We start from the raw sequence: 23,387 nt of genomic DNA on the forward strand, positions 1-23,387 counted from the left end.
CGTTATTTTCCATAATATTTTTAGCCTGTTGTCCCAAAGTTTATTCACAATGCTTGGCACACTCTGAAATGTTTACTGAGTCAAGGAACTAGTGAATAAATGAGGCTATCAGCATATCAAATTGTGTTCAGTGTTTCCTTTCCTTGTTATTTAAATTCCAGATCCAAATTGACCCCTTCTTTCAAGGGTCTTATCTTCTTGATCATCAATTAGTATTCTTTTTCACCTGTTGTTGCTAAAATATCAAATTGCCGATAAAATCTACAGCTTAATTGACATCCTCTATTTTTATTACTATTAGGCTTTATCTTCCACTTTCCGGAAAGAACTCCATCTCTCCAAACAGTTCCATCTTGCCAGTTTAATAATCTGCCTTAGGAAAACATCATCTAGATCTTTCTGTCTTTTTGAGTGGTATTGGTCTTCTTCCCCAGTAAAATCACTCTTTCTCGCTCTACTCTTTCATTCAATGAACATTTATTTATTTATTCAGCGACTACCATGAGCCAAGGACAGGTGAGGAAGATGAGGAAGACAGTTCCTGCTTTAAAGAAATTCATTAGTTAGTCTGGAGAGACTTGAGCATCAACAACTATAAACAACGCAAGTACTATCATCAAATGCATGGGAGCTTATCTGAGTGTTTGAAATTCTGTGCAGGCAACTTTTTATTGCTACCTTCTCTTTCCTTGTTTTTAGGTCAGTTTCCTTTGAACCCACTGTGCCCTTCTACTGCCTTATCTAAGTCACCTCGACTCCACTCGGACTTTTAAGGCTTTGTGTTTCTTATCCCTGCATATTGGCATAGACGGTTGCAGACATCACCATTCATAAGCGTCTCCTGTACGTCAGTCATTTGTTTGCTGGTTCTCAGATCCATTCTCTGACCTTTCCCTGCTCTGCTCTTTATTACAGAGAATGGCATTTTTCTGCTCCCATACCAACTGGCTTCCAGATAAGTTTGGCCAAGGGGAGTCACTGGCAGAAGACCAAAGAGCGGGAGGAGCGGAGAGGCCAGGCTATTTCTCCCTTTCTCTGCCTTCAGCAAAAGCTCTGGCAGTAGCTGTGTCTCCTTCCTGGCTCCAGCTCCCTCCCATCCGTGGTCCCAACTGGTCACTGGTTCTAGCTCCAGCTGCCGGCCCTGGCTTCTGGGCCTCTGTTGATACCACCTCTTGCTGTTGTCCCACCAGCCCTGGGCATATAGCAGAGGCTCCTTGCTGTCTGTCTGGCTTCTTAGATCTTCTATCATTAGGTAACCAATTTTCTAAATTAAGTTCCCTCTGTTTATAACCACTAGAGTGGTTTCTATTTGCCAAGTGGATCCTGATTGATATATTACCAAGTCAAAAATCTTAGTATCAAAACCCTCAACACATCACATAAAGCTTTTTATGGTCTCATCCCTTACCTTTGTGGCCATTGCCTCGCCCCCTCCCCCACCATAATAGTGCCACCACCATTTGTTAGGTGTTTCTTATGTGTCAGGCACTTTTCTGAGCGTGTCACATTTATTTCACAGGCTTTCTCCTTTCTTTTTACTTATGACTTGCTAGGTGTGTTTCTCTACCAGTTTGTTTTTATAACACGTATATTTGATTCTATAGTTTATTTAAACTTTTAAGGTCTTAAAGACATAGGAAGAGAAACATAAAGTTACACACATATATATGTATTCATAAAGTCACTTGCATTTATGATCAACGATTATGGTGTATATTATTTTCCATTACAAAAGCTATATTATTTTAGAATTGAGAGGAGGGTAAAGAACACTGTAGAAAATTTACTATTCCAATTTGCATTTCAAATTGAAGTGAACACTTGCCTGAAGTTAGGATAAACTGTGATCAGGTAAAGCTTGGTACCTTAGTTAAGAGGTAAAATAGTTAAGAAAAATTAAGCGGCTCCCTGAATGTCAGACTTGAACGCTGAAACCTAGGTGTCCCTCACTATCTGAACTCTTGCTATCTGAACTCAGGAACCCAATATATTTTGGATAAGGAGGGACAGGATATAAGAGAATAAGACTACTAATAATAAATAGTGCATCATCATTATCACTAATAGTAATAACTCCTTGAGTAGTTACTATATCAGACATTTTGTCATTGTACATATATTATCTCTAATCTCCACAACACGCCCCAAGGAAAGTATTATCATAACTACTTAATAAATTAGGAAATTGGGGTTCAAGATTGTTAGTGCCTTTGTCTTTGGCCACAGAGAACTAGCAGCAGAGCCAGAATTCAAATCCACATCTCACTAGCCTCTAAGTCAATGAACTATTGTGCTGCTATGCTATGTCATATTACCTCCCAACCTAAACTCATAAAGGGACAATAGTACAGTCACAGTGTAATCAATCGGTTCCCCATTGAATTCAACATATAATGTAAAGAGTCCGCATACTACATTTTCTATTCTGGATGAAGACAAGCTCGTATTTGAAAAATATCACATTCTATACATCATATTGAACTATAGGGGTAGGAAAGGCATTAAACTAGGCAGCAGAGGCCCTACCACTTACTAAGCTGGCTCTTTCCTGTATCAGGGTAATTCTATTGTTTTCTCCTCCAATATAATTGCTAAGAAGGGCTGTGAAATGGAAAAGAAGGTAGACTTCTCCTCTGCCTGAACTTGACTCAATTAGCAAAACAGAAAATCCCATAAATAACATTTTTCAGGTGTTCTTGTTTGGTGTCAATTAATTACCCTCCCCACCCAAGGTCACTTGATTTGATTTGACATTTATACTTGCAAAAATTAAGTGCTCTTGGAACAGTACTACTCAAAGTATGGTCCTTCGTAAGTACAGAAACTGGGAGTATGTTAAGCAACCTTTATGGCCACTTGACACTGCCATGACATTCAGGTGTATGATCAATGAGTTCATTTCATGGAACAGAGTACAGACCAGGTCGAGTGATGCTGAACGTGCGCAATGAATTACATCCTCACTGTGTGAGTGATACTAGTCAGTTTCAGTAGGACCACCTAAAAGTCTGTGACGTGCTATATGTTTAAAAAAAAAACTGCCCTTCAACATTTTGAGAAACACCGCTCTAAAACTGACAGCCTCTTTACAGAACCAGAAAGCAAAATATAAAATGAATTATTTTCCCACTAGAATACTTGATAAAAAATACGTAAATATATGAATATATTTGTACACGCACGAGCACACACACACATACTCATAGCTAACATTTGTTCCAGTTACATAAGCTTCAGTTGAAGAGGGGGACGAGGACTTCCCCGGAGTTATGCAAGGGATCAAGACTTCGTGGATTGGGAAATTCTGAAACATTCTCACAGAATATTACCAATTCATAAATAAGCGAATGATTTATCCACTATGTTATAAGAGAGCCTTTCAGAATATTTTTAGGTCATTTTATTACTACCGTAGAGGGGATAGACTTTAAAAACTCACTATCTATTTTATGTGAGCGCTCTGACTGTTCTGAATCTTTTTTTCCAGCAAAATTGCAGCTCCCGAGAGACGTAGAGAGGTAATCAGACTTGTGCACTTAAAAAAGAAATATTGGAAATGTCTGAATAAGAGCAGGCACATTTTTAAATGCCTTTACTTCGTGTGCAAAAATCGTCTTCTGCAGACCCAGCGACATAAAATTGTAGACATCCAGCACTTTCCTCACAGTGGCAGGTGTAACCTGAATGCTCCTCTTATGTAGATCAAGTAAACTACAATTTGACAGCCCTTTTAAAGTGTAAACCAGTTTAAGTCTGAGAGACAATCCTTTTGAGTTTCCTTCTGAAATAAGCTTTGGAAGGTGCAATTCAGAAATATCTATTTATTTATGTTCTTCAATTAGGAGCTTTAAATCAATTCATTTGAATAAGAAAAAATATTATAAAAGAATATTCCATTAAAATGCCATCAGTTTTGATTTGAAGATTACATTTCTATTTTACAAATGGGGGGAATCAATTGATCCTAACTGATGTTAAAAGAGCAGATTATTTTTCTTTTTTCTTTTATAAGCAGGATAGAAGTCAAGGGAGAAAATTTATAACAGCCTTAATGTCTTATGTCTTCTATTTTGCAAATTTGAGTAAATCTCCTGTGCTAACTTTGTCAGCTAGGGAATAAAGAACATCATTTGAGATTCCACAGCTTAATTATGCTGATAAAGCAGTTTTATAAATCACACTACGAGTAATGGATATTCCTTCGAGAACAGCGAACTAGGAGCCATAAAACGTGTGCTCTGGACTTGGTTCCTTATCTTCTACCCACTTGTCAGTACAAATAAGTCAACCAAGTCTTGATCCTCAGCCCGCTCAAGTCCAAATAGAAAGAATGAAACAGTTGCCCCATCCACTGATACGGCAACATCATTTTCCAAATGAAAAACTGAAAGTCACCTCAAAAGGATGGCAGAACAAAAGATCTGAAACTAAAACTGATAGAAAATTCAGGTCATACGCCAGCTATATACCTAATTTACAGCAATGTAAGGATTAAATACGGTTATTTCTGAAAACTCTTTGCACACTGTAAACTGCTACACAATTATAAATGTGATGATCCTCTTACTCCTATGTTCCAGGCTAGTGGTGACAAAGAGAAACTGGGGAGTTGGGCATCCAGAAGACCAAGCCTTAATTTAGCCAGGAGTTGACTTAAAACCAAACAGAGATGGAAGATCACTGCCCAACCTGATAAGTCAGAAATCTAAACCAAGAGAAAGTAAAGGACTAGCTCAAGGTCACGGCCAAGCTGGGATCTGAATTTAGATAGTCTTTCCAGCTCAAAGGATTATGGCAGTAGAAAATCAAAAGGCAGAGGTCTTAATACTTAGCATTACTTAAGGGACAAGAGACAAGAGACAAGGAAAGGAATATGCTAAATATTGAGTGCTTTAGTTGAGAACAGTTTAGTTTACAAACTATGTTGAGAAAAGCATTAGGATAAGCTCCCAATGCAAAAGGAATTCACAGTCATCCAGAATCCCGCAGTTGCTAATCATAGAGCATCCTCAGGAGGGAATACTAATGGGCTGTGGAAAGCCTATCAAAAGAGAGAGCGAATAAGCTGACTGATTCTCCTTCCCCTCGGCAAACTGAGGAAAGAGGTACAGGATTTCCATGGCAGTGTTTCTAACTCTCTTTCGGCAGCTGCAATTATGTATTAATAATAATATTCCTGTATCTTGAAGAAGCTCTTAGTCTCTTGATTTAACTGGGTCTTAACTAGTCCTCTTAACTAGGACTGCCTGAAGAATCACACCAGCCTCAGGTCCATCAGACCCTAAAAGTAAGCCTTCATTTTAACATTCTGAAGCTCTTCTCAGGCAACAGACACGAGGCTAAGGGCCCCGTGTTGAAGGACTGCCTTCAAATCACAGGGTTTTTAAGAGCACTTTTCCTAAGAATTCCTAAAACATTCATAAGTCCATTTTTGAAAATCGAGAGCTTTTGCATCATTCCAGTGAACATCATGGGCAGTGGGTTCCAAAACTTGGGCAACAGGTAAGAGAGACCAGATCCTTCTGCAGAATGCCAGAACTGCAGGAAAGGAGGAAAACCAGCGCTCGCAGAGAAAAAACTGGTAGTTAAAGGGGCTTCAGCGAAGGCAAAGGAAATCGGGATAAGTAATGTTACATTCTATGGGACATCAAGATTTTAGGAAATGGTTTGAAATAAAGTCAGTTAATCTTCTGAAGCTTAATGAGTCTCTCTTCGTGTTATCCTGTTTTTACTTATGGGTCTTTGCAAACTATTCCTGTGCTGTATTGCTGGGGTCCCCAGTGCAAACACCTCATACTGTAGTTCAGAAAGGAACCATGGAGGGGACCACATAAAGATTTTAATGTACTTATAATTAATATACCTCCCAATAAGACAGACTAAGAAATATTTTTTTAAAGTATTTTTAAGCAGCCCATATTATATGTGTGTGGGGGGCGGCCTTTGAAAAAAAAAGTGTACTTAAAATTTTAGTGATGAACTTAAGAACCTAGATCTAAATTGTGGGAAAACGACAGGCTTTTCATCATCCAGCAGCACTTCACACAAACCAATATTCTATTAGTATTTCAAAATACATTCCAGAGCACATTACTATCTAACATCTACTGACTTTGTAAATGCTTTTTGGAGCCATAAAGAGCCTTAGGTTTTAAATCACCCCAAGAACCTACTGGAACAATAGTCTTTGCGAAAAATTTGTAAAAATGCTAATAGAAACCTGGAATTCACCTCATGAATCGAGCCTATTATTATTTCTAAGAAATGATGAAGATCCCTTCTCTGCAACAAATGGATGGCCAAGCAGGTCTTGTGTGAACTATCACAAGAGCCTTCCTATTTGATAACAGCTTGCTTCTCTCTGCCTGTACCACATGGATGGATGGCCGGATCTTTTCCCCGTTGTTTGTTTTCCCAGAATGCGCACTTTTTAAAATAGGAATGATTAAACTTTTAGAAATGCATTCGTGTGCAGAGTCAGCCGAAGGTAATTCTTGAAAAATTATGATCACAGCAAGTTCTGGAAACAACCTGCCCCAGCTCAGCCGAAAATAAGAGAAAAACAAGCAAAATTCTTAGACACTTTTGTCCAATACCCTCATTTTAAAGATACAGGATATTAAGGCCCATAAAAAAATAGATATGGGAAACTGTTTTTTCATATACGACTCACCCCACCACATGGGGGCAGTTATAGAAAAATGCTGAAAAAAAACTTGTTTTCAAGTTGTTCTTCTTGACCTCTTCCTTGTGAAAATAAGACAATGCTTTTGCCAAACTTTTAATGTTGTGTAAAAAAGTTTCTGGAGACTTTCCAATGCTTAAATTCCAACTGACTGTCAGGTCGTCAGGATGAACATTTAAATTACTTCTTTACTAGGCCTTGTTTTGTGTTTGTCTGGGAGCCTGACAGTTTTCTCCCTCATAACTTGGAATTTTTTGAACAGGTACACAGCCTAATAAGGGGAAAACACAAATATTTTTAACATTTGATGAAAGCTCACCCTAAAAAGCTGTTTTAGATCTGTTGAGAATAATCTGAAATGAATTCTCTTGCTTTTTTTCAAATCCAAAAAGTTAACCATGTCTTCTCTACCACTCCAATTTTTTAAGTCCGCTTTTCTGTGAACGGACATATTTAGAGATTAAAAACACATAAGATGATCTCCTTGTGTTTAAGGTTACTCTGCCAAGTCTATGGGAATCAGGGGCCTTAAACGTAAATTCTGCGTATGTATATGTATGTGTGATGAGTGTGTGTGGGTGTGTGGCTATCGTGCTGCTTTTCTGTCACAGCTTCTCACTGGTTAATGAATTATAGCTGTAGGGACACTAAAGAATGGGGTAAGGGGTATTGATGAAGAAACTTATTTGCAAAATATCTAAATGTAAATAATATAAATTCATTGCAGAAAACTGGGAAAAAATGACCTAGAAGTCTATTAACTAGAGATCTCCAATATTAACATTTCAAGTAATATCCTGGCCTTCCATCAGTTAATGCTCAAGTGCTACTTTTTCAGCCCTTTCAAAATGTTTTTGGCTTAAAATACTATGCTGTCTAGACCACGAGTGAGGAGTAGGGGAGAACACCTGAATGCTTTCGGGGGCAAGGCAAGTGACAATTGTGTTGAATAGGCTGGTTGGGGATTTTGGCAAATTAGAGAATGGAAACCTCCTCAGAAGTGGGCATATTCAAGAATGTGTAACATTTCATGAATATTGTGAACCACTGTAGCTTCTACAGTTGAGATGTGTCTGGGGTGGGGGCTATGGTGGGCATAAGCAACATCTTGACATTCTCAACATGTCACCAGACAAGAGGCTCAGATTCTATTAGGAGAGGGACTTCAGTATGGTCTAAAAGATTTAACACACTAGCCTACAATACCAGTTTTGCTTTCACGATTTCTTTCACGACTTGAGTACAGTTGAAGGCTTGCAACCATTTCATCTAGCTCAAAATAACAACTTGGACCTAAAGGGATACCTCTTGAGGGAAAATATAAGTCAATATATAAAAATAAAAAAGAAAGAAAATGTTTCATTTCAGTATGTTATGCTTATATTTCAACTTAAACACTACAATCTGGGGTGGGGAAGGGCACTAATAACTGTACTTCATCTTACAGGTATCTCAGGGATGTAGACACATAACAAACTAAATCAGTCATTCCATGTGTCTACTGTCTAGGAACCCACCATACTATTTCTTGAAATGCAATGGTTTGTTCCAGAAATACCATTCAAGGAACTACCTATGGGCAAAATTGTCAATTCGTACATATTTGTAGCAAGTGCATAGTAACCTATATGGACATACTTTACTAAGTTAATAAAATCAATGAGATAAGTAAAAATACTAAAAGACGACCTGGGGCAAATGCCAGTGTAGTCTGTACAGCTGTGTAGCCCTGATAAATGGCTTTTTTGCACCCTTCTTCCCTGCCCTGTGAAATATGGCTGTAGATACCATCCACCATGCACGATGGTTGCTGACATGTTCCACACGCAGCACATACAGTAGGCTCTCAATAAATGGAAGACATTATTTGATGAGTCACATTTGGATAAACATTAGCCCAAGTACTGTTTGATCGTAATGAAAATACTGGAAATAGTAGTTCTGAAAGCTGAAAAGCAAATTTCAACACCTAGCTCATTTCCAAGATGTTTGTCATTCAGATAGCAAAAATCAGAATTTCAAAGGGGGCTGGAATTGACCACATATTTATGGTGGCTACATTTTATTATATGTAAATTATCTCAATAAAGTTGCTTTCATCACAGAAAAAGTTTGTAATAAATGAGCTCTAAAATCCCCTGCAACTATAAAAGTCCATTATCTTCCAAAGTCGGTGATTTGCCCAAGGTCACAAATCATGTCGGATTACCAGCTTTGAGTTTACCATAATAGTCAAAGTACGGAGAAAACTTTAGAAATATGACGATAAAAATGTATTTAATTCCCATTGAAGGTACAAACACTTATTCATTGATAGTTCATAAGTAGCTTTTCATCACCCATGTTTGTGATTTCTCATTACAGAGTAATTCAAAGTAAGCCAGTAGAGAATACAATGCAATGAAATGAAAATATGGCCCTGGCACATTACCTTTAAGTGAAAAAAACCTGATTAGAAAACAGAATGATCCAACTTTTATAAAAACGTATGTATAGAAAGAAATTTTGGAAGATACCACTAGATGATTAAACATTACTTAACTCTAAGAGGTGGGTTATAGATGGTTTGCTTTTTCTTCTTTTTCGTTTGTTGGTTTGTCCATATTTTTAAACTTTCAAATATATGAACAAGTATTAATTCTATAATAATTATTTGTAAATAAAAGTAAATTCAAATATTACAACTAGAGATCACTATGATGACAGTGGAAAAAAATCACAAGAGGGCTGAGTCTGTGTAAACCAGAGATTATAATCAGGAAGCCCAGATAAGTTTAAATTAGCTTTTTATTGATGGATTTCTAGTTTCTCTTGAAAAATCTGAAGTCCTGAGAGCACTGGGCTAGGACTACCAGCTCCCCAGCCTAGCCATTGCCCACTTCAGACGAAGTCTTCATTCCCTCGTTTGCCAGAACGTAAGCATTCAAGTTTTCCACCTGTGGTCTAAACAGTGCAGCATTATAAGCCAGAAACATTCTGTAGGGGCTGAAAATGTAGCACCTGAAGACTCAGAAGTGTGTGTATGTATGTCTGTGTATATACACACACACACACACACACACTCTCTCTTACTGCTAGACTGAAATGACGCATTACTTGAAATGTACTGGATATCTCTGGCTAGTAGAATTCTAAGTGATTTCTTTTCTTTTTCATGTTTTTTATTTGTATTTTTCAGATTTTTCAGGAGAAACTAATTTCATTTATAATCAGAGGACGTTTAGGAAAACAATTTTTTTGGCTAATATCTTCTACCCATTCCTTAACGTCTCCATAGCTGCAATTCATTAATCAATGGGAACCTATGAGAGAAAGGGAGTAATAGCTACACACAGACACACGTACACACACAGATACACACACCCCATCTACGTATACACATACAGAATTTATGTATAAGCACTCTTATTCCCATGGGTTTTGTCACATAACTTTAAACCCAAAGAGTTCACCTCATGCATTTTAGCCCGTAAATACGGCCATTCACAAAAAAGCAGACTTACAAATTTTTTTAGTAGTAGACATGACTATTTTTTTAATTAAAAAAAGCAATAACAACTAGTTACAATATAAGAGAATTCATTTCAGATTATTGCTGATGGATCTAAAATGGTATAGAGTGGACTTTCATCAAGCGCTAAAAAGATGGGTGTTTTCCCCTTATTTGGAGGCTGTGTATTTGTTCAAAAAATTCCAAATTATAAGGGGAAAAAAACCTGTCAGGCTTTCACACAAACACAAAACAAGCCATAGTAAAGAAATCATTTAAATGTTTACGCTGATGACCTGACAGGCTTAGGAATTACAAGTACTGGAAAGACCGCAGATAATTCCTTTACACAACATTCACGGTTTGGCAAAAGCGGTGTCTTGGTTTCACAAGGAAGAAATCAGTAAGGGCAACTTGAAACAGTTTTCTTTCTTGATGGGGAAAAAAACTGCCATTAATTCCAAGTATTTTTTTCCATCCTTTTAGGCAGCAAAGAAAACGACAAAGACATTTTGGCCTTCTCAGGTACACTGAATTTTCAGAAATCAATGAAATTTTAAACCTTGTTTTTAAGGAACCTCTGAAAAAAGTAAAGCTGGTCATCAATTTGGGATAGAAAGGTGTCGTTTTCACCTTTTCAACAATCTAGTGATATATTTAGACAAAAAATGATCTGCACACTACCAACTCCTTTATCCTAAAAGTCATCTGTCATTGAACCTCGAGGAAACATGGCCATGTCCTTACCTAAAGACTGGTAGAGCTCTGTCATTTTGGGATGGTCCCAGCAAGTTGTTTGGGTCTCGTGGCTAAAACATAAAATACAAAGAGAGACTTTAGTAGAGAAAAGGAGGGGAAAAAAAGCATGGTTTGCTCTTGAATCATTCCATATCTTTACTTCAAAGGACTTCCATCATGCAGTGAAGAATGTTCCTCTTACAGAGAGGTCCCCAGCCTTGCTTTCAAAGGGAAAAGCAATATGAACATTATTCGGGAACCAGAATTTGTTTCTTGTTTGCACTCACAAGTCACTTGTGCTTCTGTTATAATAAAATGACCTTGTTATGTAATCGATAATCGAAAATCAGGATTTCTTCACCCACCCAGTGTGGAACATGGAGAAAGGACACTGACAAGCGTTATTCAACTCTGTCAAAGAGATACCGGACATTAGTTTAATATATAAATCGCCTCACTTCTCATTTGCTTTCACTGCCCCTGACAGTTTCTCATTACTCTTTCTGGTACATATCTAGATCTCATCCATGACAGCTGTATTTCATTTCAGCTGAAGGTATAGCCACTGCCCAACTAATAATATCCTATCTTCCCTCTTCCTATTACTTCTAGAAGGTCTTTCTAACTCAGCACTCTGTCCACCACTACACCTTTTCCTATAGTGTTTACTTGGGCCTGAATGAAGCATTCACAGTTCTCTTCCATTTCTTGAAGTTTAGCAAAGTGTGGTTGCTGGCTATCAGCTCCGCCACAAAAAGAACAAAACACCTTTGTTCCTCATTCAATTACATGAATAAACCCGGGAGAGATAACTACATATACTTTTCCTTACTTGGCCCATCTACGTAAATCACTGTGGCATCGGATTTCCAGTTTTCAGGCATTCCACGACGGGCTTTGATAGAGTCAAATGCAGTCGTGAACGATATTTCGGTACTCATGTGCAGGGCCTATTTATAATCTTTGGGGGAAGGGTGGGGATGGAGAGAGGAGAAATAGCTTAAATGTGGCCACTTCAAGGAGAGCAGCAAGTACAGAGGACTCACACAGAAATAGGAGTTTGGGGAGGGAACAATGTCAAGGACCTCAGCACAGGTTTTAAATTTTAGGATTAGATTCTGGCTCTGTGCCCTACTAGCTGTGAAATTTGGGACAAGCCTGCTCACCTGGAAGAGTTACAGGATTAGTTGATAGAAGTAAGTGACCGGCACCTTGTGGCACTTAATATGTAGCCCCCAAATTACTGCCCACTAAAAGCAAACCTTTGATTATATTATAGATGTGGATCCACCGGCGGCTAAGCCAGCCAAACCCAAGACCCTCTGCAGAGAGCAAAAACAACACTTAAAGTGTATTACCTCTGTTTCAAAAAAAAAAAAAATAAGCAAAACGGAGAAACATTTATTGTGGTTTGAGAAATATCATACAATCATAAATGTCACAAAAACATGTGGAAATTCCCCAGACTACACAACTTCAAACACCAGCCCCCTGATATTTACTATTCATTGATTGAGCAGCGAAAGCAACAGAAAGAAGTTTAGAAGAAAATGTTCACTCGCGAAGGGCTGTTTCCATCTCCTGCAAGCACGTCCATTTCTGTTTTACTTTTCCGCAGAGACAATTCACATTTGAGGAGTGCGACAGAGGCTTCTCAGTCAAGGGAAGGTACCAGAGTGCCATCCAAGTCTTAAAGAGCAAGAAGAGCAGGAGATGCAGCCCATGCTTTAGGGGGTTGTAGGAAGCCCCATCACCAAGCTGGTTTATGATCTGGAGAAGGGGTGGGCGGGACTGGTACTTGATATGCACAGCACAAGGAGGCTGCAGCTTGCAGCTTCATGAAAAAAGTGTTGCTTGTTCTCGGGCGTTTTTTAGCTTGTAAAGTGATTGTGTACCAATTCTGCACACAAGTGCCCGGCATGGAAAGGTTACCTTGTCCCGAGACTATGCTGCATTTAGGCCTCCGCCATTTCCAAAGGCCATCCATAAGTGAGCATCAGGGAGGGAGGGAGAAGAGGGGAAAAGCATGTGTGTCCACATGTATAGGCCCTTCTTCCACACACTGCATAATAATGTCCCACCTCCTCGACACGTGGGAGGACTGTAGCATCTTCAATAGACGGGCAGAAAAACGTCTGTCTGAGCTGATAAACCTGACCAGACAGAGACAGAGAGAACCACTCTGAAAAGCCACCATCCGTAGTGGACTTAAAATCAGAGGAACACGGGGAAGAAATCACTTAAACCAAATACAGTTTCAAAAGCGAAGAGACACTTGCATACATGCGACAGGAGAATCCCACATAGGGTCAATGAGAGCTTCCGGTAGCCCCCTGCCTCCAAAAAGACCCTCAGGACTGCTGATAGACCCACCTTCTACATCTTTAAGGAATTTATTCCAGTGGCTAAAAATGATGAGAAAGATTTAAAGTTTTCTTTTTTTTTTAAATTCATCAGTCCTTAGCTAACCTGAAATTTCCTTTACCGGAAGATGAAAGAAATTCTAAGCTCCCACCTTCCATCCCCCATTTGTGTGTTTCTAGATTCTAGTCCTTTCTAGGTACTCATTCTCCCAATTACTCGTGATTCTGGAGGACTTGAATAACCTAGACATATGAACTCAAACAAATCAAAAACCCAATCTTCTTTTACCTTTTTCCCCTCCAACACACAAACCTTTTATTTTTAAGCAATGCAAAGTAACTAGAAAAACAGATTTATATTTCATCTCTGCCGTCTTAGTTTCACTTCAATTGCAAACGAGCACCAAGCAAAAGAAGTGAGCACAAGTGGAAAGAAAAAAAGAATAAAGGGTGTGACTGATCCGCAAAACTAGAAAAATAATCTTTTAATCGTTGGATGCTAAAAACCATTGGCAACACAGCTGAAATGGCTTCAGAATTCTTGGTTAACTATATGATGAACGAAATCTTCACTTCACTGTATGTGGGTATTTTCAATCTGTAGTGAATCCAAAGCTGTAGTGGGACACATTTAACCCCCAAAAGATGGATAGGAAAGATGATGATGAACAGGAGGAAATGATAAACACAAATCTGCGTAACTCATAGCTATAGTCTACCGTATAGGACAAAACACATTTTTTGTCTGTGATCAATACAGATTTTACAGCTGTATTTCTTACTCAGTGCCTGTCTCCAAAAACAGCAGAAAATGGTCAATAACTCCATGAGAAGCAGCTCACATTTACCTGGAATATACAGACAAAATAGAAAAATATGCTGTGCTGGGGAGGTGGTGGTGGAAGGGTGGGTGGTACTGTTTTTTTGGTAGCTGTCTCTTTTTGGCACTTCACTTTTCACATCAAAAACACACTCCCCATGTACCCTGACCAGCCAAAAAGGAAATTCTGAAACCTGTTCACAACTTAATGGGCACATCTTTGTTCAGTCTTCCGTAGACCAACGATGTTCAACATAGATCAAAATATTGCATGTACATTAACACAGAGACTAGCTTCATAAATAATCCTTAAAACGCTCTTTAAATCTTTAAAAAACGTTATTGATTTTGGCCCTGCTGGTTCCAAAACCTGGCATCAGATATACCTCTCTGAACAGCCTTCAAACTCGGAGTTCTTTTTTTAACGTGTACAAGCTACAATAATCTTTCTTTTCCCTTTTATTTGAGGCTTTGATAGGAACCTGACGCAAATTAAAATACAAAATCACTGGATGTGACAAAAGACCCCGGCAACACCTACTTGTCAATAATAAGAAATTAAAGCATTACTCTACTGAGCGCAGGGCTGACCTAATTTCCTACCATACAATTTAAATTTTCTCCCACCTTCTTTAGTTTCAAGTAGTGTGCAAGGTTATTATAACGGCCTCAGAGCTGTTCCCGCTGTCAGTGCTGGAATAATCAGACTTATTGGAATTGCTTTTTTAGTTTCTTAAAAACAAACATTAAACACTTATAAAAAGTAACAAATTTCTACCTTTCTCGCCAGAGAAACGGCAGTTGCCTAATTAAATGAAGATTTCTTCTGCCACCACTGTTATTTGGTACTGACAATATTCCAAACAGCTACCTTTTTAAAAAATAGCTTTCCACGACTTGCCAGGGAGGAAACTTATGGCTAGGCAGCGATACAGAAAGGGAGCGTTCTCTTGCGATTTGCAGAGGATTAGAGTTTGGCTTCATATATAATCTGGAGCCCATTGATCCACACACACAAAATCATTTCCCTTTAATCTGGGGATCAGACTCTCTTTCTAGAGGAACCTTGGCATTTGCACGCTGAATGTTGAACTTGGCTTGCCTCGCTGGAATACTGGCAGGGTGGGAATGGGAAAATGTATTTAAAAGTTCCTGCTACTGTGGGGAGTGAGTTAGGGGGGTGGGTGTCAATCTAAGCATCAGAAAGCCTATTCTAGTCCCCATTTCTTGTTCCCTGGGATATTTGAACATTTTATTCTGTTTGGCTCAAGCCAGGGCAAAGATGATTGCCCCGGTGACTGTTCCAGCTGTTACTTGTCCTCAGTTCTATTTGCTTTTCGGGGCTTAACTCCTATCCACCCTCAACTATGGCCAAAGCAATTTCACTTCAGGGTCGTGTCCAACCCAAGATCAAACAATGATGACTGAAACCAATTCCACGGTGATCAGGGGTCAGAGACCTTTCATATAACCGTGTTGTTTCACTTGCTGCTCTCGCTTCTCCAAGAGCAACTGTAGCCTCCAAAGAGGGGATATGGCACAGGAAATAAACAATCTAGGCAAAAGAGAAAGGGTGATGGGGGGTGACGAGGAGAGGTGGCAAAGATAAGCAGAGAGACTAAGAAGAGCCTGTTGGACAAGAACGTAGATTTCACTTAAAGACTCTGGTCCGCCACTTAAATCAGATGCATTATTTTTCATGATGTTAAGGCATTTTATAATTAATAATATGCCTCCCTCGCGCAAGTAACCCCTCTCAATTTAAGCTTCAAACTTAACTCCACATTTAACTGAGATAAACAAAGTGTCTTGCCCTTTTCATTGTCATGATCGGATCGGGAATGACAAACTTTGCTTAAAGGCGAGCACAGGCACCTGGAGAAACGCGAGAGAAGGACACCCAGAAATGGACTCCACACTCAATCCCAGAGGGCAAAGGAAAAAAACCCCTCGATCCTCTCTCTATGTCAAATTCTTGACTTCTGAGCTTCAACTGCTTTTTCTCTCTCTCCTGATTTCTGCAAGTGTTGGGGCATGGGACGAACACAGTAGAAAATGCAACGAGGGAAATGTCAGTTGGAATCCTCGGAAGAAATCAGGCAGAAAGTTGACCTTTTGGCACTTGCAGCGCAATGGAAGGTAGAGCAGCGCGCGCCCCTTCCTTCTGCGAGGTCGAGCGACGATTTAGGAACAGCCTGTCTGGCTCACGTCCACACAGACAGCCCGGAAAGGAGCAAAAAGCTCCCGCAGCCCCAGTCCCCGCGTGGGGAACGCGCTGGCCCCTCTGGGTAGGGCGAGAAATCAGCTTTTTCTCTCTGAGCCCGTCCCAAAGCCAGGGGAAGGGGCTCCCAGCGAGCTAGGCGCTGGGAGGAAGCCCCGGGGGCGCACCTGCAGCGGTGCAGCGGGGACCGCGGGGAGGTTCCTCGACGCCCCGCCGCCCGCCCGGTGCCCCGAGGCCAGCTGCTGCGCCTGTCCAAGTTTCGGCCGCCTCGGGTTGCCCCCTGCTCGAGCCACAAGTGCACCGATTGCGGCGATCGGAGGGGGCCGCGATGCACTTACCCTTTGAGCTGTTCCCTCATGGCTGCAAGGGCTGCGCGGTCGGGGGAGGGCGCGAGCGGAGGAGTGAGCTTCCCAGAGCCGCCGGGCTCCCCGAAAGTCAGCGGAGCGCCGTCGCCGCCGCCCAGGCTCGCAGCTGAAAGCACTGCGGAGGAGCCGCGCGGGCGGCGGGCGGCGGGCGCGCTGGGAGGGGGCGCTGCGGGCAGACGGGGCGGGGCTGGGCTGGGCTCCGCCCCCACCTAGCGACCTGGGAAGCCGGACTCCCAGAGACCTGGCAGTCGGGGCTTTCAAAACAGAAAGGAAAAAGAAAAGAAAAAGCAAGCAAGCCCGAGGAGGCGATTTAAGGTAGTCCCAGGAACCTGGAAGCCACACACTGCCCTGCTAGAACCCCCTTAAAACCTCCAGCAAGACTACTTGTTGCCTAAATAAATGACCTAGGTGCAAATGACCTCATCGCAGATAATTAAGTGTGTGGGCTCAGAGTTTTCTTTTTACAGAATGAAAGAGAAAAATCACAAGCATAATTCTCTCCCTCCCACTTTCCCTCAGTTGAAGATTAAAGTGGCAGGGCTGTAAGGACATGAAATTGAGGTTATGCCCATCCTAGGCTAAGCGAGCTTCTTCAGAAGCATTTGTATTTCTATTTGGCATATAGCCGTGGTTCTCAAAGTGCAGTCCTGGGACCAACAGTCTCAGCATCGCCCGGGAACTTAGAATTGAAAATTCTCAGGCCCCAGCCCAGATCTACTGAATGGGAAACCGAGCACGCTGAAGTTTGAGAAGCACCGGTATAGATTTCTCCACATAAAACCCCGCCACCAATGGTGTGGCACGGTTTGGTCTTTGAGTAATCTTTTAGAGAAATCTGAAAGGAAACCATTTCCAACAGAACGTTTTGTTGGAAAAGTTACAGGGCCTGGACAGTTTGAATATTTCTAATCTTAGAGTTTGCAATATGATGATACAGGGTAACTATGCAAAATTATTTCAAGCCTGGACATATTCCAAAAAGAAGAAAGGTTTCATTAGCACAATTTTTCACAACCTTCACATAATATCTTCGATTAGAGTCCAGAGAGTATTTTAAGATAAGCCTCTTTAGTGCTTTCATTGTCCCTCTTTGTCCATTGATTTTGTCGGGCTGATTGTTTTTTCTCTTCTTTCACCCATTTCCTTGTCACTCTCTTTTCTGGTTGATTCATTCCACTTCAATTTACAGTTTAAAACATATCCCCCCTTTTCTTTTTAAATATCCTTTTTTTTTTTGCTCAACATTTTTTCCCCATAGAATGTTCGAGCTGAAAGGACTGTACACATCCGTCTCCCTTCACTGTCTGCTACATGGCAAAAGGGGAAAAAAATAAAGTACACAAACAAAAAGGGAACAGGAGTGCCGAGTGTCTTACTGCCCCGACAAATCAAACACAAATGGAAACGTTAGCACCAAAGACATGTGCGTGTAGGTATGACTGGTATTGCCATTTGAAAGCACATATTCAAAATATAAAAAACTTGTGAGCCAGTGAGCTGTGGAGGCAACTGCTGTTCCACTCAGAGGGGGCACACTAGGATTCGCTTTGGGTGAGTTTGTCCCACAGTCTAACTGTAGATTCTAGGTCTGCGCCTAGCTTTGACTGGGGGCGAAGGGTTAGTGTTCTGTGATGAGGAAGTCATGGCCTTTGTGATTAACTAGTGATGTAATCTCTGTGTCAGGGTAGCAAAGCACTTACATATTCTTTATGTTGATTTCAATGAAAAGACGCACACCTCACAGCACGAGCATTTGTAAATATTCGACATCAATCAACTAAAGGTTTGTGACACCTGGGTGGTGAGACGGCATTCTCTTCCTTTGTTCTTTCATTTGTTTTACACTGTTAAATTTCCTGCCCAAGATTCAGGAGTTCTGATATGTTTCTCTAAAGTAGAAATGCTCAAGTCTATTTTCTCAGTGTCCAACTAGAAAACTACTAGGAACAATTCTTTGGGGGAAAAAAAAGAATGGAAAATAAGAAATCACTATTCAGATTTTTTTCCTACATTTGACAGATGGCAATCCTCAAAAATACATCCTTAAGTTCTTTTTTAGACTGGAGTTATAGGCGCTTGATGCCTTGTTCCCAAATCATGATGTTATTTTAGAAATCAAATACTCTAAGTATTATTGAGAAATGACATGGGCAGTGCAGCTACTGTTTCGTTGTCAATTTCAGTTAGATTATGAATTTTGCTTCTCAGGGAAAGGCATTAAAATATAATTTATACATCTTTATTTCATATATAGATTATACAGTGATGCCATGATAATAATACACTAATTGCTTACAGGAGCTCTTCTTCTTCATATTATTATTATTATTATTATTATTACTGTTTCGATGTGAATCACAAACATGAAAGGAGCCTGGGGCTCTGCTGCCAGAAAAAACTGAAGTTGAAATCCTGCCTTCAGAACCTACCATGAGCTATTTGTCCCCAATACCACAGCTAGAATGTGGCAGCGCACAGACTGGATCTGGGCAGTCTGACTTCAAGGCCCATGCTCGTAGCCACTCGGTGCTGCCACAGAGATGTGGTTTCTTTTATTGTGGGGGAAGATGTGTATTTTCTCTTGTGTGCTCATAAGCGATCTCACTGCAGGCCGAGAGCAGAGGAGAGTAAATTTGCTAGAAATAGGCATAAGGAAGGCATGAGATGAGATAAGGTCTAGGAAGGTGACCCAGTAAATTTTTCATCCCCAAAACTGCAGTCTTTGAATCACTTAAACATTGTAGGTACTTCAGAAAAACGAGGCCCTCCCGACCTAAGAGACTGTGCTGGATATTCCCCCATTCTCCCCTCCAGCTCTGTTCTCTGCCCTTCTCCACTCTGCTCCATGCCCAGGAGGTTGGACCTCTAGGTATGGCATCAGACAGATTCTCTTGCCCTTTGGCTTCCTTTGGCTTACAGCCAATGGGAAGCAATGATGAAAGGTCTATAGCAAGAGGTGAAAGGGCAGGAGGAGAGAGATGTTTGGGTATTTATTCCCCAAGCTCCCTCCTGTTGGTCTTAGGCCTGGCCGTGGCTGAGTTGCTTTCCCCACAGCCACAAGTCTTGCTGGGCAGTCATTTCCTACAGCAACAGCATTTTCCAGGTTCCCTAAACCATTCCCTCCCTTTGTTCTTGTTCTTTCCCCTACCCTGCCCAGATTTTTGTAAATAGTATTTTCATTATAGTCTCTTAAAGTACCACTTTTTTTTTTTGAGGAAGATATGCCCTGAGCTAACATCTGCCCTGCCGCCAATCTTCATCTTTTTGCTGAGGAAGAGTGGCCTTAAGCTAACATCTGTGCCCTTCTTCCTTTACTTTATATGCGGGATGCCTGCCACAGCTTGGCTTGGCAAGTGGTGCATAGGTCCATGCCTGGGATCCGAACCAGTGAACCCCAGGCCACCAAGGTGGAGCGCATAAACTTAACCACTGCACCACCAGACCAGCCTCTCAAGTACCACTTTTGAATGAACCATCTTTCTCCCAGGACCCTGATGAAACAGGGACCCAGCCAGTCAAAGCTACCCTCTAGAGCACTAGACTGGATGCTGAGTGGGGACCACTGAAAAGAGGAGAAGGTTAACTCCACATATCAGAGTTAGAAAAGAGACTAGGCTCATTCATTGGATAGTTATTTCTAGAAGCGTCCTCTGTAGGCCAAAAAGGGGCTTCTGGCCTGTTAGGAGTAAAGGCAAATCAACAATTATGAATGGTAATAGCAGGTGTGAAGGAAAAGAGGCCACAGTTTATTCTTTTCAGGAGCTTCAGTGGTCTGCTTGGTCTTTGGGAGAGAATGTCAAGACAGAGATTTGATAGGTTGGCAAATCGAGAAGAACCTAGTGTGACGATCCAGAGTTTCACCTGTGTCCTGAAAGGTATGTGGGAGCTTTTTAAAGATGAAGGAATTTAAGCATGAGTGTGGCTCTGTCAGATTTGTGTTATAGAAAAACCACATGGGCAATGGTGTGGAGCTGGATCAGAAGAGTCCAGAATCAGGAGACCAGATACAAGGTGACTGCATATGACGAGGATCTGACAAACGGTAGCGGCTGAGAGAGTGGAGAAATAATAAAATCAGGTAAAAACGACAGGAGTCTTGACAGGTGGGATGTATAAATGGAAGAGAGGGAAGACCTAGGGCAATGGTCCTTAAGCTTGGCCATTGGTGGAATCACCTGAGGAGCGCTAAAAACGTCAGATGCCTGGGTCTCACCACCCTGAAATTCTGATTGAATTGGCCTTGGGCATTGCGATTTTTAAGGCCCTAATCTAAGGATTCTAATATGCAGCCAGGGTTGAGGATCACTGTTCCAGGTGACTCCCCAGACTGGCTGAGTTCTGTTCGCCGAGGTAAGAGTATCAGGAGGAGGGGGCAGGTTTAGGCAGAAGAGGGTCAAGGAGAGATGGTGAATTCGGTCTTGAACATGGTGAGTTTGAGGTGGCAGTGTGCTGTAAAAGTGAAGGGACCCAAGAGGCAGCTGGACATCTGAGTCTGGAGCCCAGAGGGAAGATGTGTGGACGTGAGCTATTGATTTGAAATGTCAGCATTGGAGAGTCATGGGTTTGGAACAGCCCATCTAGTGGAGGATGTGAAGGGTCAAGGGCAGAGGCCAGGCTGCTCCTATCTTCCACAAACACAACGTCTTCCTTTCTAGGCTGCTTGTGGTTTCAGTGTTAGCCTGATTTTACCAGTATAAAAATGAGGAGCAGAAAGAGAAAGGAAAAGACAGGGAAGTGTGTGCACTGAGCACTTGCCTGGGGATAGCCCTGAGGGACTTCACCACTTTCTAGGGTCCAGCTTCCCTCTAGCTCCAAGAGTCTCCACCTGAATTGCTTTTTATTCCCTAACCACTCAAGTCTAACCAGCATTGTTTTATAAAAATCCATTTGAAATTCAGTTATTGCTTCAATTAAGCATAATACATATTTTATAGTAAAATGTCCACATTTGGGTATCTAGTAAACACATGAGGATTCCATATTTCTCTTTGCATAGTACAAGCATTAGCCATGAACAGTGAATGAGATGTCCAACAAATGCTTACAATGATGGTGAGTCATGGCTAGTTAGGGTAAATACCATGGTGTACTAATTAAAGTATGTATAACGATCCCTTTCGATCAATCTGAAACTGGCATCTTCTGTCTAGAAGAATATCCAGTCAGTTCACATTAACTAAAAAATGAAGAGGCCTCTACATCCAGACACAGAGCACTTCACACCCACACAAAAGCCTCTTTTTTCCAGGCCTTTCCCCTGCAGGAGGCAGAGTAAGCCAGGCTGAGGAAAGTTCTCTGAGCCAGCTGCCATCTAAACCAGAGATTTCACCAAACAACTTCCAGATAAAGTCAAACTTGGCTTCACTCGCACGGAGTTTTAATAAGATTTTTCAAAGCTTCACGGAGCCACCTATATCCAACCAAACATCTAAAAAGATGTCAAGTTGAGCATCTTCACTAAAATAAGCCACATTTCATTAACCTCACAGGTTGCTTCATGGAAAAGACTACCCCATACCTACTAGCCTGTCAGCTATAGCGCTACCCCAAGTATGGCAAGCACACCAACTCCTGCTAAAAAGAAATAACTGCTTAAGGTGGGTCAAGCGGATCTGACTAGGGCATTCCCGGTCCACCTTAACAACAGCTCAGTGCTGTAAACTATTCGTCTGCCTTTCCCAAACGATTGTGCCAAATAACAGGAATTTCAAAAGTAGGCAGAAATTCTGACACTCTGCATAATCTCCCTTCCTCTTTTGCTACAAATAAGGCTTTGTATTCGATTAGACTCACAGCAGGTGAAAACCCCAATTAGTGAATTCATTCTGGGGCCTCTTTCTACCTTTCTCCCACACACCATAGTTAACACAAAAATAAGGGGAAGTCTCAGGCTTTTCTCAAATCACAAGTAAATTAACCCTTTGATCTACCCAATCAAGCCATTTTACCACATGAAGAATTTTCACAAGAAAATGGGAAGATGTTCAAAGATTTGTCCTTCTTGACTTCATAATGGGGGTTACAGAAAATTCTGTTTTGCCAGATTTTATTATTTTCTTCAAATCCATAAATACCCTCAGATTTTCTGATCAATCCAGAAATTACAGTTTTTCTTTCTACCTGAAAACTCACAAAGCCAATATTATCTGAAAATGATTAATGGACAGTCTGCTACAAGAGAGAATTATTTTGAAGTTATGTTCTTATTTTGGTGTATTTGAGGTGAAAGAAAATATTAAATATTAGTTTAAACAGTATGCTTTGGCCTTAGGAAGTGCACAAAGTCTATATTTCATGCTTTGTAAATATTTATTTGTCAAAGGAAATTCATCATTGAACGAGGATAGAGGTTCAGTTTGAACATTCAAAAAAAAAAGCAAGACAGCTCTAGTTCTTAGAGTGATTTACTGACACTTTGTCAATTGCTTCTCTGGAAATAATTCACAACCTAGTTTTATTTATGAGCATATGATTAAAAAAGAGCAGCTTTGTCTTTTTTAATTGTTTTAGTCCTGTCACTTTTCTTGAAACAAGTCGTGGGACTTATTATCCACAAGAAAATACTGAGCATCTATCAAATGGTAACGCGGCTTTTAGAAGTAGTCATCTGTTACTGTCAGAGGTTCATTTCATTTTGAAGCTTTTTAATTAAAATGCAAACTTCTACATACATGCCTGCCTAAATTACCCCTTTCTGAAGTAGTC

The 23,387-nt window shown here is 40.7% G+C and overlaps 1 protein-coding gene across 16 annotated transcripts in view; it reads right to left on the minus strand.

Annotated features, from left to right (window-relative positions):
* Positions 1 to 23,387, minus strand: part of DMD (dystrophin) — a 2,262,230-nt gene that overhangs the window by 120,325 nt on the left and 2,118,518 nt on the right. For 12 of the 16 annotated variants that reach the window (XM_023633802.2, XM_070257261.1, XM_070257256.1 and 9 more), the window contains one exon: positions 10,923 to 10,984. In XM_023633802.2, coding sequence (XP_023489570.2) covers positions 10,923 to 10,984 — 62 coding nt within the window. Of the gene's footprint in view, positions 1 to 10,922; positions 10,985 to 16,655; positions 17,056 to 23,387 lie in introns of those variants that run through there. The other 4 variants (XM_023633808.2, XM_023633806.2, XM_023633809.2 and 1 more) reach the window with 4 other exon arrangements.

Source organism: Equus caballus, chromosome X (genome assembly GCF_041296265.1).
Source record: "Equus caballus isolate H_3958 breed thoroughbred chromosome X, TB-T2T, whole genome shotgun sequence".
Lineage (NCBI taxonomy): Eukaryota > Metazoa > Chordata > Mammalia > Perissodactyla > Equidae > Equus > Equus caballus.